This window comes from Trachemys scripta, chromosome 9, assembly GCF_013100865.1.
Source record: "Trachemys scripta elegans isolate TJP31775 chromosome 9, CAS_Tse_1.0, whole genome shotgun sequence".
In the NCBI taxonomy this organism is placed as follows: domain Eukaryota; kingdom Metazoa; phylum Chordata; order Testudines; family Emydidae; genus Trachemys; species Trachemys scripta.
In genome coordinates, this window is record NC_048306.1 from 63,752,469 (window position 1) to 63,764,586 (window position 12,118).

A 12,118-nucleotide genomic window follows, 5' to 3' on the forward strand; every position below is an offset into this window, starting at 1 on the left:
GAAGACATAGAATCCCCACTTATACCCTGGGCAACCCAAAAGAAGTCATTGCATAGGTGTAAGAGAAAGCAACATTTGTCCCCCTCTGTCTTCGTGAGGAGTTGCACTTTAGTTAAAAAATGCACTATTGGAAATTGTGTGGCCAGTTTTTTTTTAAAAAAATATAGAGACCAGAAAGTTGAAAAATTAAAACCAGCAAATGGCAGAATTCCAGACATCAATTATTTTCACAAATAATGTTAATTCTCTAATTGTGTTCCTGGGAATATCTGGGAATATTTGTCTCTTAGCAGAAAGGGACAATATAGATGAAAGACAATTTAACCTCTGGCATCAACAGACAGCTGGTCTGACGTTGAATTGTTCTGCATTGTTCATACCATTTGTCATCACTGAATGTAATTATAGGAAATATTACGAGTGATGTGCTGGTTGCAGAATCTCAGCATAAAGAAAGAAAGAACAGAGAAGGAAAGAATGTATTTAGTGGTGTGTAGGCAAATCTGTAGAGAAATTATTCCATTATTTTTTTCAGTTGTTCCAAGCGTGGCTACTATTGTTATAATAATCTGTGTCAGCATACTAGTCTTCATCATAGCCTTGGGCATCTACAGAGTTCGGACTTCTCATCAGCACAGCTCTACGGAAAATGAAGGAAGTAAAGAAAATGAAATGGATTGGGATGATTCTGCTCTAACCATTACTGTCAACCCCATGGAGGTACGCAAAAAAGCTGGATTGCCATGGCACTTCCAGGAGTTAGCATTTTGGGTGGTAGCTTGCTTAGTTACTGTTTTTAAAAAACACTTTAAAGATGGATTTATTTAGATTGCTACTTTGTTTGTTTGATCACTCTTCAAGGCAGGGTCTGTCTCTAACTATATGTATGTACAGCATCTAGCACAAATGATCCCCGATCTCAGTTGAGGCCTCTAGGCACGATTCCAATACAAATAATGATTATTATTATGCTTATTATTTATTATTAATTATTATTTTATTTGTCATCCTGTATATGATTGTTGTTTGAAGGGATGGTGAAGAATTGGCTTAAGGGGGAAAGGAGCATTGCCCTATCACTTCCTGCCCAGCACAGACACTTGCAATTTAAACCACCCACAACAATGCAATTCATCCATTTTAAAATGTGCTGATACCAAATATTGACAAACTGAAGGCAAGGGGCAATCCAGGGCAGAGGTTCAGAAAAGAGCAACAAAATTGAACACCTGTCCAGAGAAACTGACACATGATCAAAAGTTAAAAGAGCTAACTATAGGTAGCTTTGCTAAGCAATGAGTCATTTACCAATATTCCATTTTTTTTACAATAGCTTCAAGCTTTAGAATTTACCTGCTACTTTACTCTGCTCTATATATCCCATAATAATCAGGTAGCCATGTAAATTGCACTTTCCCAATATATTAGCAATTAGTTTCTGGAGCAATCCATTACATAGCTATTTTCATGGGTGTTACAGGAGGTATTAAACTATTGGTTCAATTGCTTTATGTTCCCCTAGCTAGGTTAATGAACAAGTCCTTTTCCTTCCCTGTATTTTATAACCTAATGTAGAAATATGAAGAGCCTCATCATGTAGAAGAGGAAAGTGAGGAGGAGGTGGAAGAGGAGGAGGAAGATACGACCAGTGATGAATCAGGTGAAAGTGAAGAAGAGGAGGAAGAGGAGGAGGAGGAAGAAATTGGAAATGAGGGAGTCAAACAGAATGCCACCAGGCAACAGCAGTTGGAGTGGGATGATTCAACACTTCCTTACTAGAACCTGCCAGTCCCATTGCTCCTTTTGTAAACACCAATACAATTTATTTCTGAGTCAAGTTAATCTCTGTCTATGAATTAACTGACAGGATTTGAATTTATTGCCTAAAATAGATATAGTTCTATTACCCAAATTGATATAGTTGTATCAGTTGCTATTGATAGAATTGTCCCTTTCCTTACAATGCCTTGTGAAATACAGGGTACCAACTTTAATGTCCTCTATGGTAATGACACTAGTCTGGAGCTTGGTCTGTCAATTTATTCCCTCAATTTCCAGTTTCTGTTCCAAATAATCCAATAAAAGTCCTGTCACTCAATCCATAGAGGTTTTGCCTTTGCTATTTTTTCATACAAGAGAGATTTCAGCTTGTTATGATGATTATTTCTGTGGGTCCTAATAATTCTGTTGCCATTTGGCTTCACTTTATTGTGTGTCTAAAAAAAATCTGCCTTCCAATAAGAGCAGAGGTTTAGTGCTACAGGTGTCAAAGGCTGAATGCCATTTACCACCTCCTTCTTTTTTTTGCCTTCTTGGACGTTAATTGCATTCTACAGAAGGATATTTAAGACTTCACATGTAGGGTGTATGTGAGAATAGGAATGGGTAATACATTTCTCTGCGAATGTGTCATGACCTTGAAGATAAAATCTTTATCCAGTCCACCTATTGAAACCTGACTACTATCATGTAAAACCCCCAGAAAATGAAACTTTTTTCTTTTGTTAACTTTCAAAGATCTTCTGCCCACAGATTAAATAATGTTATCTTATGTGAAACATAAATTCTAATTCAACTTGGTTTTGGCTGAAACCTGTGGGGCTGCTCATTAGCCACAGATTCAGTAATTTGCTACAAATCAGTGTTTTGTAATCTGCATTGTAAATCATTATCTTGATGCAGTATCTTACTGCAGTAACAGAAAATCAATGAAACCCAGTATACTCAAATTGCCTCTGGTTGGGACTTAGACAAGTACTTACATGTATGCATGAAAACAAAATCTAATCTTGGGGAAATGTTCCCTTCTGCCTGTAGAAAGACTGATTAAATGATGCCAGCTGGAATTTGTCTGGCTTTATTCTATAAAATATCGTCCCCCATTTTTGCTATACTTTTACCAACCAAACAGTGGCACAGGAAAAAACTGACATAACCTAGACTCTCCAGCTCTCCTTTGCACCTACAATTGTCCTTTTTCTCCTCTTCCTGAACCCTTTATTTTTTTGAGAAAAGGGGTCTATAAAATAAAACAGGCACAAGGAAAGATAAAACCACCTGGAACCAAAAGAAGTAAAAGAACAATTAGAGCTTGAGCAAGTATTAGTATAACGCAGCATATTTTTTCCTAAACACTGTTCAAAGAAAAAGTACACAAAATATGCTGTTAAGTCTGTTTTTGTTTTTTTTCCTCCTCCCTTTAATATCCTTGTCATCTTAAAAATGACATGAATAACAAATGAGGCAGCACTTCCTAGAGTAACTATTTTAATGTATGACAAACCAATTGTCATGACAGTGAATGCTGCCCTGTGACTTTTCACCTGTTTCCAACACTCTTCTTTCCTTTAGATTTTGTTTGTTGGATTTTGCTTTTGTAATTTGCTGTTTGGAGTGAGCCATTCCTCCTATATTTCCTGTGTGCCCCCAAGAAGCTCAGTAGCAGTACAGTATGGAGTGTAACTGAGCAAAAAAGTATATGTGTAAATCTTTTCTTTGATAGGGTGCCATCACTCCATGCACAGTCATGGCACTTAATCCTGCAGGGGGCAACCCTTACTGACCCTGGGTTAATATGGATAACTTTCAGGGTTGCCAGCTCTCTCACTACTTGGTATATTTCTTAAAGCCCCAGCTCTTACATTAACGTGAATACAGAAAATCTCAGCTTTCATTTTTTTAAACAATCAAAGTTCTAGCTCTTATGGTTGCAAAAAAAGGTTGAAAATGTGACCCGAGTGGGCCCTACAAGTTTAAAATATTAGAAGGTAAATGAAGACAGTCCCAAATTTATTTATTTATTTATTATTATTATTTTTTAAATCATGGTTTTTAGATTGACCTCATGATTTTGGGGAGCCTGACTCATGATTTTTGGCTGCTTGGTGTTAGCAATACAGAACTTTTCTCATGTGTTACAGTCCCATTTACTTGAGGGTGTAAGAACAGCCGGATTGGTCCCCTAATTTATTTTTATACTCACACTAATAGCAAGATGTTCTTTAGGCCACTCACTGTTTTGCATTCTAGATGGTGTATGTACAAACAACTCATTATTAAAATATATATATTGTTTTCTTCCTTCCAGAGTATGATGTAAGGAAATCTGGTGAAAAGGCATAATTCCTTTTTTTTTTTTTTTCAATAATAATATGAAGCAGGCCTTTCATTTGTGGTTATTTTCAGCACACAACTAAACAAAGCTTTCTGCTCAGACAGAAAGTAAAAATTAGATTTAAAAATCGATCTCAAAATTAAAATTGTATAGAAATTAAAAATCAACTTTTTTGTCAATGATTTTCACCATTCTTATGATGTTTGAAAACAGCAACTTACAACGTTATTAATAGTCTAATTATTTTAAAACTTATTCATGACTTGATAATATATGAATATTCATTAAATATTTTGTTTATTGGATGCAAATCTATTCAGATCATGCTGGTACATTACAGAAGGAGCAAACATGAATAATTTTATATTCTATATTGTAAATATGTCTAATTTATAGAAGTAAGATGAGAAAAAGCAGAGCCTGTGTTATCGCTATATTGGTTTTACAAAATTGTAGTCTATACACTAAAATGTACTTATTTTAGGTTAATCATCTGATTAGGTTATGAAGCATTTTTCATTCAAATGATCAGGAGGGGCATTTTTACAAAATTTAAGTGAGAACTGGATATTCCTTTATAAAATGCACACACATGCAAAACATCACTCCAGTTTTCTGTAGCAATTGCCCAAAACACTGGAAAAGATTGTAAAATGACAGTGTGTTTTTACAGAATTTTTTTCATTATTTCATTTTTTTCCAAACATTTCTACAATATTTTTTTTTAGTTTCTTTTTAAGTAATGAAAAGCAAAAAATGTTTTGGTTTTCAAAAAGAATTTTCAATAAAAATATTTCACTTTTGCTGAAACCAAAACTAGATTTTTCCCCCCCAAAGGTAGAAAATCTTTATGAAAGCCAGAGCATTTTTACTGAATTGTTTGTTTTGTTTTGTTTTCAGTTGCCATTTTTTTCCACCCAAAAATGGGGGGCAAAATTACTTTGATTGAAAAAGTATTTTTGGTCAAAAATATGCTTAGATTAAAAAATTTCAACCAGTTCTACAACACACTAAAATGTACATAACTGTACTGGTTGATTAATGAAAAGTACTATATAATATTTCTTAATAGGGGCTCTCTCAGTTTCACTTCCTTAGAAATCTCTAAGTATATTTCCCCTCACCCTCAAGCTTATCACTTTGATCGTGTGGTGGACTAGAGACTATATTTCATTCAAGGCCAGATTGTACCCAGATCTGAACAGATTCGCGACAAGGAGAGTCTATACAAGGAGCATCTATGTATCTCCTATTAGAAGATAGGTAAAACTGTAATCTTCGCCCTCAGGAAGCTGTGTGGTGCCCACTCCCCAGCCCCTGCTGTAGGAACTGTGTTGTACAACCTCTTAAAAGGGCAGTATAATATCCTTACTCTTTTGCACTCCCCTGAATAATCTGGCTACCTGAGACATATCCCCTTACTCCAGATACAGATCTGGGCCATCAAGCCACACAAGTCCTCATTTTCCAGTAGCAAGTGTTTAAAATGGACCCAGTCTTGTGACCCTTACTCAGCCAAACTCACCCTGATGTCATTAAGATGAGTTTTACTTTATTAAAAGCAGCAGAATTGGGCCCCAAAAGTCCCTGAAAAACTGCAAAAGCGAGACCTTCTCATATGGCATCTGGCTGTTATGGGGATAGGGTGTTAAAAATGCCCTAAGATAGATACTTACATTTTCTCTTCTGACATTTTGAGGATAGAGGCAGGTTGGAAAAAGCTGAAAAATGTACTAATGCAAATTCAATCCAGTTGTACAATGTGTTATCTGAACTAATATTGCTGCTTATGTTCCTTTTCATGGTCAATAGCTCAGATTTCTTTTTTATTTCCACCCGTACCACAGGTATTAGATCTCTACAAATGATTCTAAAGACATATGGCTGTTGAGATCAATATAAAGATGTACTGCACCAGCTGACACCAGTTCAAATAAGGGTTCATTAAATCTTAGTATTAACTAAAATAAAATGTTAGTGTTTGTTCTGAATATTCATTTATTCAAACAGATGATGCTATCTGGGAAATACACCATAGATCACAGAAATTAAGACATCTAGAAAGCATTTGATTGTTTAGAGAGAAGAGAAATACACGTCTTGAGGTCTTGATAATCTACAAGCCAGTAGAAATCCCATCCTCCCTACTACAGTACATAATTGCTGATTAGATTAAGCATACCTGTGCCAGTTGTTCATATGTTTATTGAAAATGACAATATAAACCTTGTAGCACAATTTAATTTTCATGTACCCAATTTGTAGGAATCTAGCTTGAGGGAAAGGAACCGAGTGCTGTAAATCTTGATGTCTAACACATGATTAACATCTTAGTTTTTCCAACTATAATTGTTTCACCTTTGTGGGGCATGTTTTTCCTTTAATGTTTTCTGTATAGTGGCTTTCTACTCCCCTTCCACAACGAGCCAATGTGGCAGAAGCAACAGCAAGAGAACTAAACTTTGGATAGGAAAGATACAAGAATGATACATTCATACAAATAGGATGAACACACTCAGTAGATTATCAGCTTTGTAATGATACTTTACAAGAGACCTTTTGCATGAAGCATTTTCCAATTACATTATATTCACACTCATTGGCATATTTTCATAAAATCATATGGCGTACACCAAAGTCTGAATGTCCACCAGAGACTCTCTCTGCACACCAGACATCATTAAAGTTCCAGATCCAACTGCTTTCCACTGAGGACCCCTTCAACCACTACCCCTCGGAAATCCATGTCTAAGGACTGACAGCAAAAGAACCCCCAGCTGACCTTGACTTCTATGCCCAGGCCCAACCTGCATAGAGCTTCGCAAATCAGCATCAGTGCCTTGAATTGAACTCAAAACAAATAGGGAGCCAGCATGTTCTTTAAGAATTGCTATGTTTCCTGCGGTTAACAGTGTAAACACAGCAGGAACACAGTTATAAGCCAGAGTGGGCTAGGACCATTGCTGTAGAGTATTATAGTATTTTTAATAACGGAAATGGCATCCTGGAAAGAAGGATTGAATGCAAGTCTGTGATCATGCTGGAATGGTTTAACTCTTCTTTTAGACCATACTAGCTGGAGGCATGATCCTTTTTGATTGGAGAGTGGCGGAAAGGCATCCTGTTGGACCGAGTTGTCCAAGAGACAACCACTATTGTTACAGCACATTGCATCAAACCTGAGAAATATTTTTGCTAAAATAACATGTACCAGCAAAACTTCACCAGTGATGTCTAGCAAGTCAACTAAGCTTCCTTGTTTCTGAATGACTAGCAAGCTGCTGTGTTTTATTATTCTGGAAAGGAGCCATGATGATTAAACAGAAATTAATAGAGCCTGAATTGCATAAAAACAGTTCATGTTCATTCCACAAAGTTCTTGACTGTAATTAAGGGTGAAAGATACCACAGAAAATACTTTTAAAAATCCACCACCATATTAGCTGAAGCTTCTGTTATATAACACGTAGAAAAATAACACAAGGATTTGTCAACATTCTTACACAGGGATTATAAGAGTTTGCAATAGTCCTGGGGATTGAAAAAGTGGGTTGTGCGTGGACCTGATACGCAGTGTCTATTGGGAGGGAGTCTTTCTGTTGACTTCAATAGGTGTTGGAACAGGTCTCATGAGAACTTAGTTATTATAATTTTTATTTTTATATATTGATATTAATTACTGTAGGGGAAATAATAATTGTTTTGAAGTAATTTTATGCTCTCTAAAAAGAAACCATAACCCAGACTTGAGCTATTGAAACCTTGGTAGTAAATGCACATTTACAACAAAGTTAACTAAAGACCTTTTTTTTTTTTTTTTTAACTTTCTTAATTTCTTTAGAGGTTTTACATTACCAACTGCAGATATAAGGACTCTATTAACTGCATACATGTTGGAGTGTGTGTGTCTACTAAGTGGGGGAGGAGGGACAGAGGAATGAATTTGCAATTATGTATGTTGTGTGATGAGAACTTTTTTCTGGGCACAGTAGGCATAAATCCTGCCACAAACAAGGAAGAGGGAGAGAGAGAGAGAGTGTGTGTGTGTGTGTGTGTGTGTGCGCGAGAGAGAGAGTGTGTCCTTGGGCTATTCTCTTGTCCATTTTAATTGGATTTTCTGAAGAGGCTATTTAATAAAAATACACTTAAATACTAATAAAAATAAAGAGAAAGTATGTAATGCTAAAAGCTTATACTGATCCTGTAGAAAAAGGTAAACATTAGATGGAGGGGGAGGTTATTTATTGTTTTAAAAGGAATGTCTCATGGATTTTTTTTTCCTTTTGTGGAAAATAAAAATTTGTGAGTACCACTGAAAATCTAGCAACTTATGAAGCTCTGAATACAGGGTGCTGGTCCCAGGGGAGTCCCTGAAGGTTCTATGACTCATCTGGCCTGATTCTCTTAACCCTGTACCTGCTGCAGTCATTTCCACTGTTACAAAATGAATGCAAAACAGTACAGTTCTGACTTGTTAGTGCTTTATACCCACACTGTATTCATTTTGCACTGGTATAAATGACTGCATGAGGTAGTGGACAATCATCCCAGTGGACAATCAGTTTGCTTTCCCCCTCTCCCCTACACACATCCAGCCAGCTCCAGAAGACAGATGACTCCACTCATATCCCACTTGTGAGGGAGAGCAATGACTGTGTTACACTCTGCATAGGACCCCAGCTCAAGATCTGGGTAGCCTAATGGAGAAGCACAGGGAGCCTTGCGCTTCTCAATTCCTTTGTGCAGCTCCCTGAAAGCAAGCGATAATCTAGCCCTTCGCTGCCTAAATATAGATTTAGACAATAAACTTTAGATGCCTGAGCTAGAAAATATTGGTCCCAATATGGGCCCAATTCTACAGTCCTAACTCAAGCAAAACTTCTATTGGGGCCAATAGGTACAGTATGGTAAGAATTTTTATTCCAAGGGAAGAAGCATAAGTTTTTCATGTTTCTTTCACAGAAGTATGACTTTAATTTTGTCAGCTAAAATCTGATCTCATTTTAGGTGGCAAGTTCTGTGACCTTTTTCAGATAGCAGAACCTGTCAGGCTGTGCAGTTTGTTATATGTCTGTAAAATGACATGGTGCATTCTTAGAAATATGTCTGAATATAGAGCAAATTTCTAACCCATTGGTTTTGGGTGGGATTTTCAAAAGAACTTAACCTTTCTATGGGAGTTGGGCACCTAGCTTCTTTAGGCTCCTTTGACTATCTTATCCTTTATCAGACCTTTTGCTAAGTTGTGCAGGGCTTGATTATTTTTAAGGTTTTTTTTCCCCAATGTCTTTCCCCTTGCATTCCTTCCAGTATTAGAACACCATCTTGATTGAACAAATGGCTTACTCAGATGACTTTGACCATATTACTCACTAGAGTGAAGTTTCACACTAGAAACAAAACTAGTGATACATAATTCTCAGTAGGCTGAAAAGAGTGAGGCCCTGTGGTGCTGGAAAAGATTATACTCTATAGAAAAGAATTCAGGCTAATGTTAGGTGAGCAATGTAGGAAACAGAGGATTAATATTTAAGAAATGAATAGTGAGTGGTGACACAGCAGAGATGAAAGTAAATAGTGGACACAGAGCTAGAGAGGGATATCAGGTTGGTGTGAAAGAGACGAGAAGTGGAGGCTCAAGGCCTCAGAGTATCAAATGATGAGAGAATAGAAACATCTACTATAATCCTTTCTGGATTGACAGGTATCTGCAATTAGTAGTTTTAGGAAGGAAGCTGAATGTCAAATTGAGAGGTGTTCTGAGATGACAATACATATATTTCTGCTTAATATTTAATCATTCACAGCATGGAGGCTATTGTGGTAATGAACTAAAACTGAGTGATTTAGGTTGGTTGCTGCTGCCCGTGGCTTGTTTGGTACATTAGTTACAACACATCCAGCAGAGACAGGAAGGCAAAAGAACCATGACAAATGTGCCTGTGCTATGCCTGCATTGTGTGGGGAATGCCTTATGGTCAAAGTTGGTCTGCTCTGATTTGTGAGAATGCAAATTCTGTAGGTATTCACAGATCATTTTAATAACACAATCACTGAAAATTTTAATTAAGGGAAGATGCAGAGACATTTCAGCACTCAGATTTGTGTTAAGACATTTCAGAGAACTATGGAAAAAAATCATGTTACATAAAGAACAGGGGGCACTGTATAAAGATTACATTCAATAATACAAAGGTCTTAACTACTACATTAAACAGTTCTAGAGTTGCTACAGAGGTCCAAGTATCCACTCATTTTGGGTGCTACAATTTTGAAAACCTGAGGAATAATTTTTTCCCCAGGGATATTGATTACCCACAATTCCAGGGGAAGCTGAAGATATTTTGCACCTCACAAAATAAGGCCCCTAAATGTCTTACGTTAGGCACCCAAAAACTGAGACATCAAAAATAAGTGGTCCCTTCTGAAAATGTTTGAAATGGCCCTGCTACAATGTATATACTGCACCACCATAATCTGAGTAATATCAGTTAGCACCTAATTGGCAATTCAGTAGTTCAAAAAATAAGAACAACATTGACAAAAGAGCATGGATTTGAAGTGGATCGTTGCTTTAGAGAGTAACAGACACTCAAGTGATTCCTGTTGATATACGTGGCCCTGTACAAAGATACCAAACTGTAGGAAAGAAAGAAAAATACCAAAATGTTTAAAGGTTACTTTTAGAACATATATTAGCTCATCAAATCTTAGATATAGAAATTAGACTAGCTGGACTATTTTTTCCCCATCTTCTATCATCTTAGCAGTGCAGGATTGTTCCTTATAATATATTTTCTAATGCTTCCCCTCCCCTGAGTTTAGTTTTTGAAATGATTCTAAGGCTGGGGCTTCCATGGGAGACTGTTTCAGAGTCTAATAGAATTCATCATTAGGAAGCTTTTCCTGGTATTCAGTTTAAATTTGTCTTTTCTTAATTTTCCCCCATTACTCTTAGTTACACCCTCTTAACCTAAGCTAAATCAATCTTCTCCCTAACTATTATTTATACCCTTCACATATTTGTAGATGGTTATCATGTTTCTTCCATTGGTCATTTATTAGACAAGTCATTCACAGTTCTTTTAATTATGTCACTTTATTCATGGTCTTCAATCCCTAGATCATTTTTGTTGACTTTTTTATGAAGTTCTATTTGCCACAAAACCTAAAAAAAAAAACCAATATTTTCCCTTATTACTTATGGTCAGTTCACTAAGTGCTGTGTACTACTGTGTAGTCATCTCAGAGATTAAACAAATACAAAACCTATAATGAAACTCTCTTTTAACAAGCTAGACAGTAACAGAGGGATAATCTCTGATACTACTATATATAAATAGAGAGAGCCAGATATGAACTTGACAGAGTCTCTCTTCATATCAATGTGTATTTGACACAAGACTGAAAGAGTCAGGAGGCAAGGTTAAGCAGTTGTAGCTTGTCACAACTTAGACTGTGAAATATAAAGAAAGGCATCATTGGTGCACATGATTGTTATTAAACACTCTAATTTGTAAAAGGGATGAAATAAATATCCTGCCCTCTGAACAATAACGGTCAAGAGTTGTCATTACTGCTGCATGGTGGTTATTTCTTTGAGACATTAAAACTTTCATCCATCCATGTGATTTGATTGGCTGAATGTGCTTGGTTCTGTAGACGAGTACTTGAGGTTGCTCCCTATGTAGTAAGTACTGTAGTGAAATGGAGCGCTGGGACACTACAACTGGCCCAAATCTGTACATATGGTTATTTTTCAGCCATGGAACATGCAACTCCCTGTTCTCTGGTTTGGAGTTATTAGCCAATCAGAGTCAAGTGTAGTGTATAATCACCATGGGCCAAATTATGCCTGGCTCCTATTTGGGTCTTCAGGGGAGAAGGCAGGGCACAAGGAGTGTTTCCTCCCACCCCAACCTTGTGTGACCCAGTTGAAGAAAAGGGTCTGCAGTCTGTGTTCAGGGGAGAGTAGAGATTGCTGTATCCCCTCTTCTCCAGGCA

At 36.8% G+C, this 12,118-nt stretch overlaps 1 protein-coding gene across 2 annotated transcripts in view; it reads left to right on the forward strand.

The window, feature by feature from the left end:
- The window catches only part of CLSTN2 (calsyntenin 2), a 674,371-nt gene extending 668,290 nt beyond the window's left edge, over positions 1-6,081 (forward strand). Inside the window, exons 16-18 of one of the 2 annotated variants that reach the window (XM_034781547.1) lie at positions 536-720; positions 1,576-1,660; positions 5,962-6,081. In XM_034781547.1, coding sequence (XP_034637438.1) covers positions 536-720; positions 1,576-1,660; positions 5,962-6,005 — 314 coding nt within the window. In that variant the 3' untranslated portion in view covers positions 6,006-6,081. Of the gene's footprint in view, positions 1-535; positions 721-1,575; positions 2,099-5,961 lie in introns of those variants that run through there. The other variant, XM_034781546.1, reaches the window with a different exon arrangement.
- Positions 6,082-12,118: the final 6,037 nt, after the last annotated feature.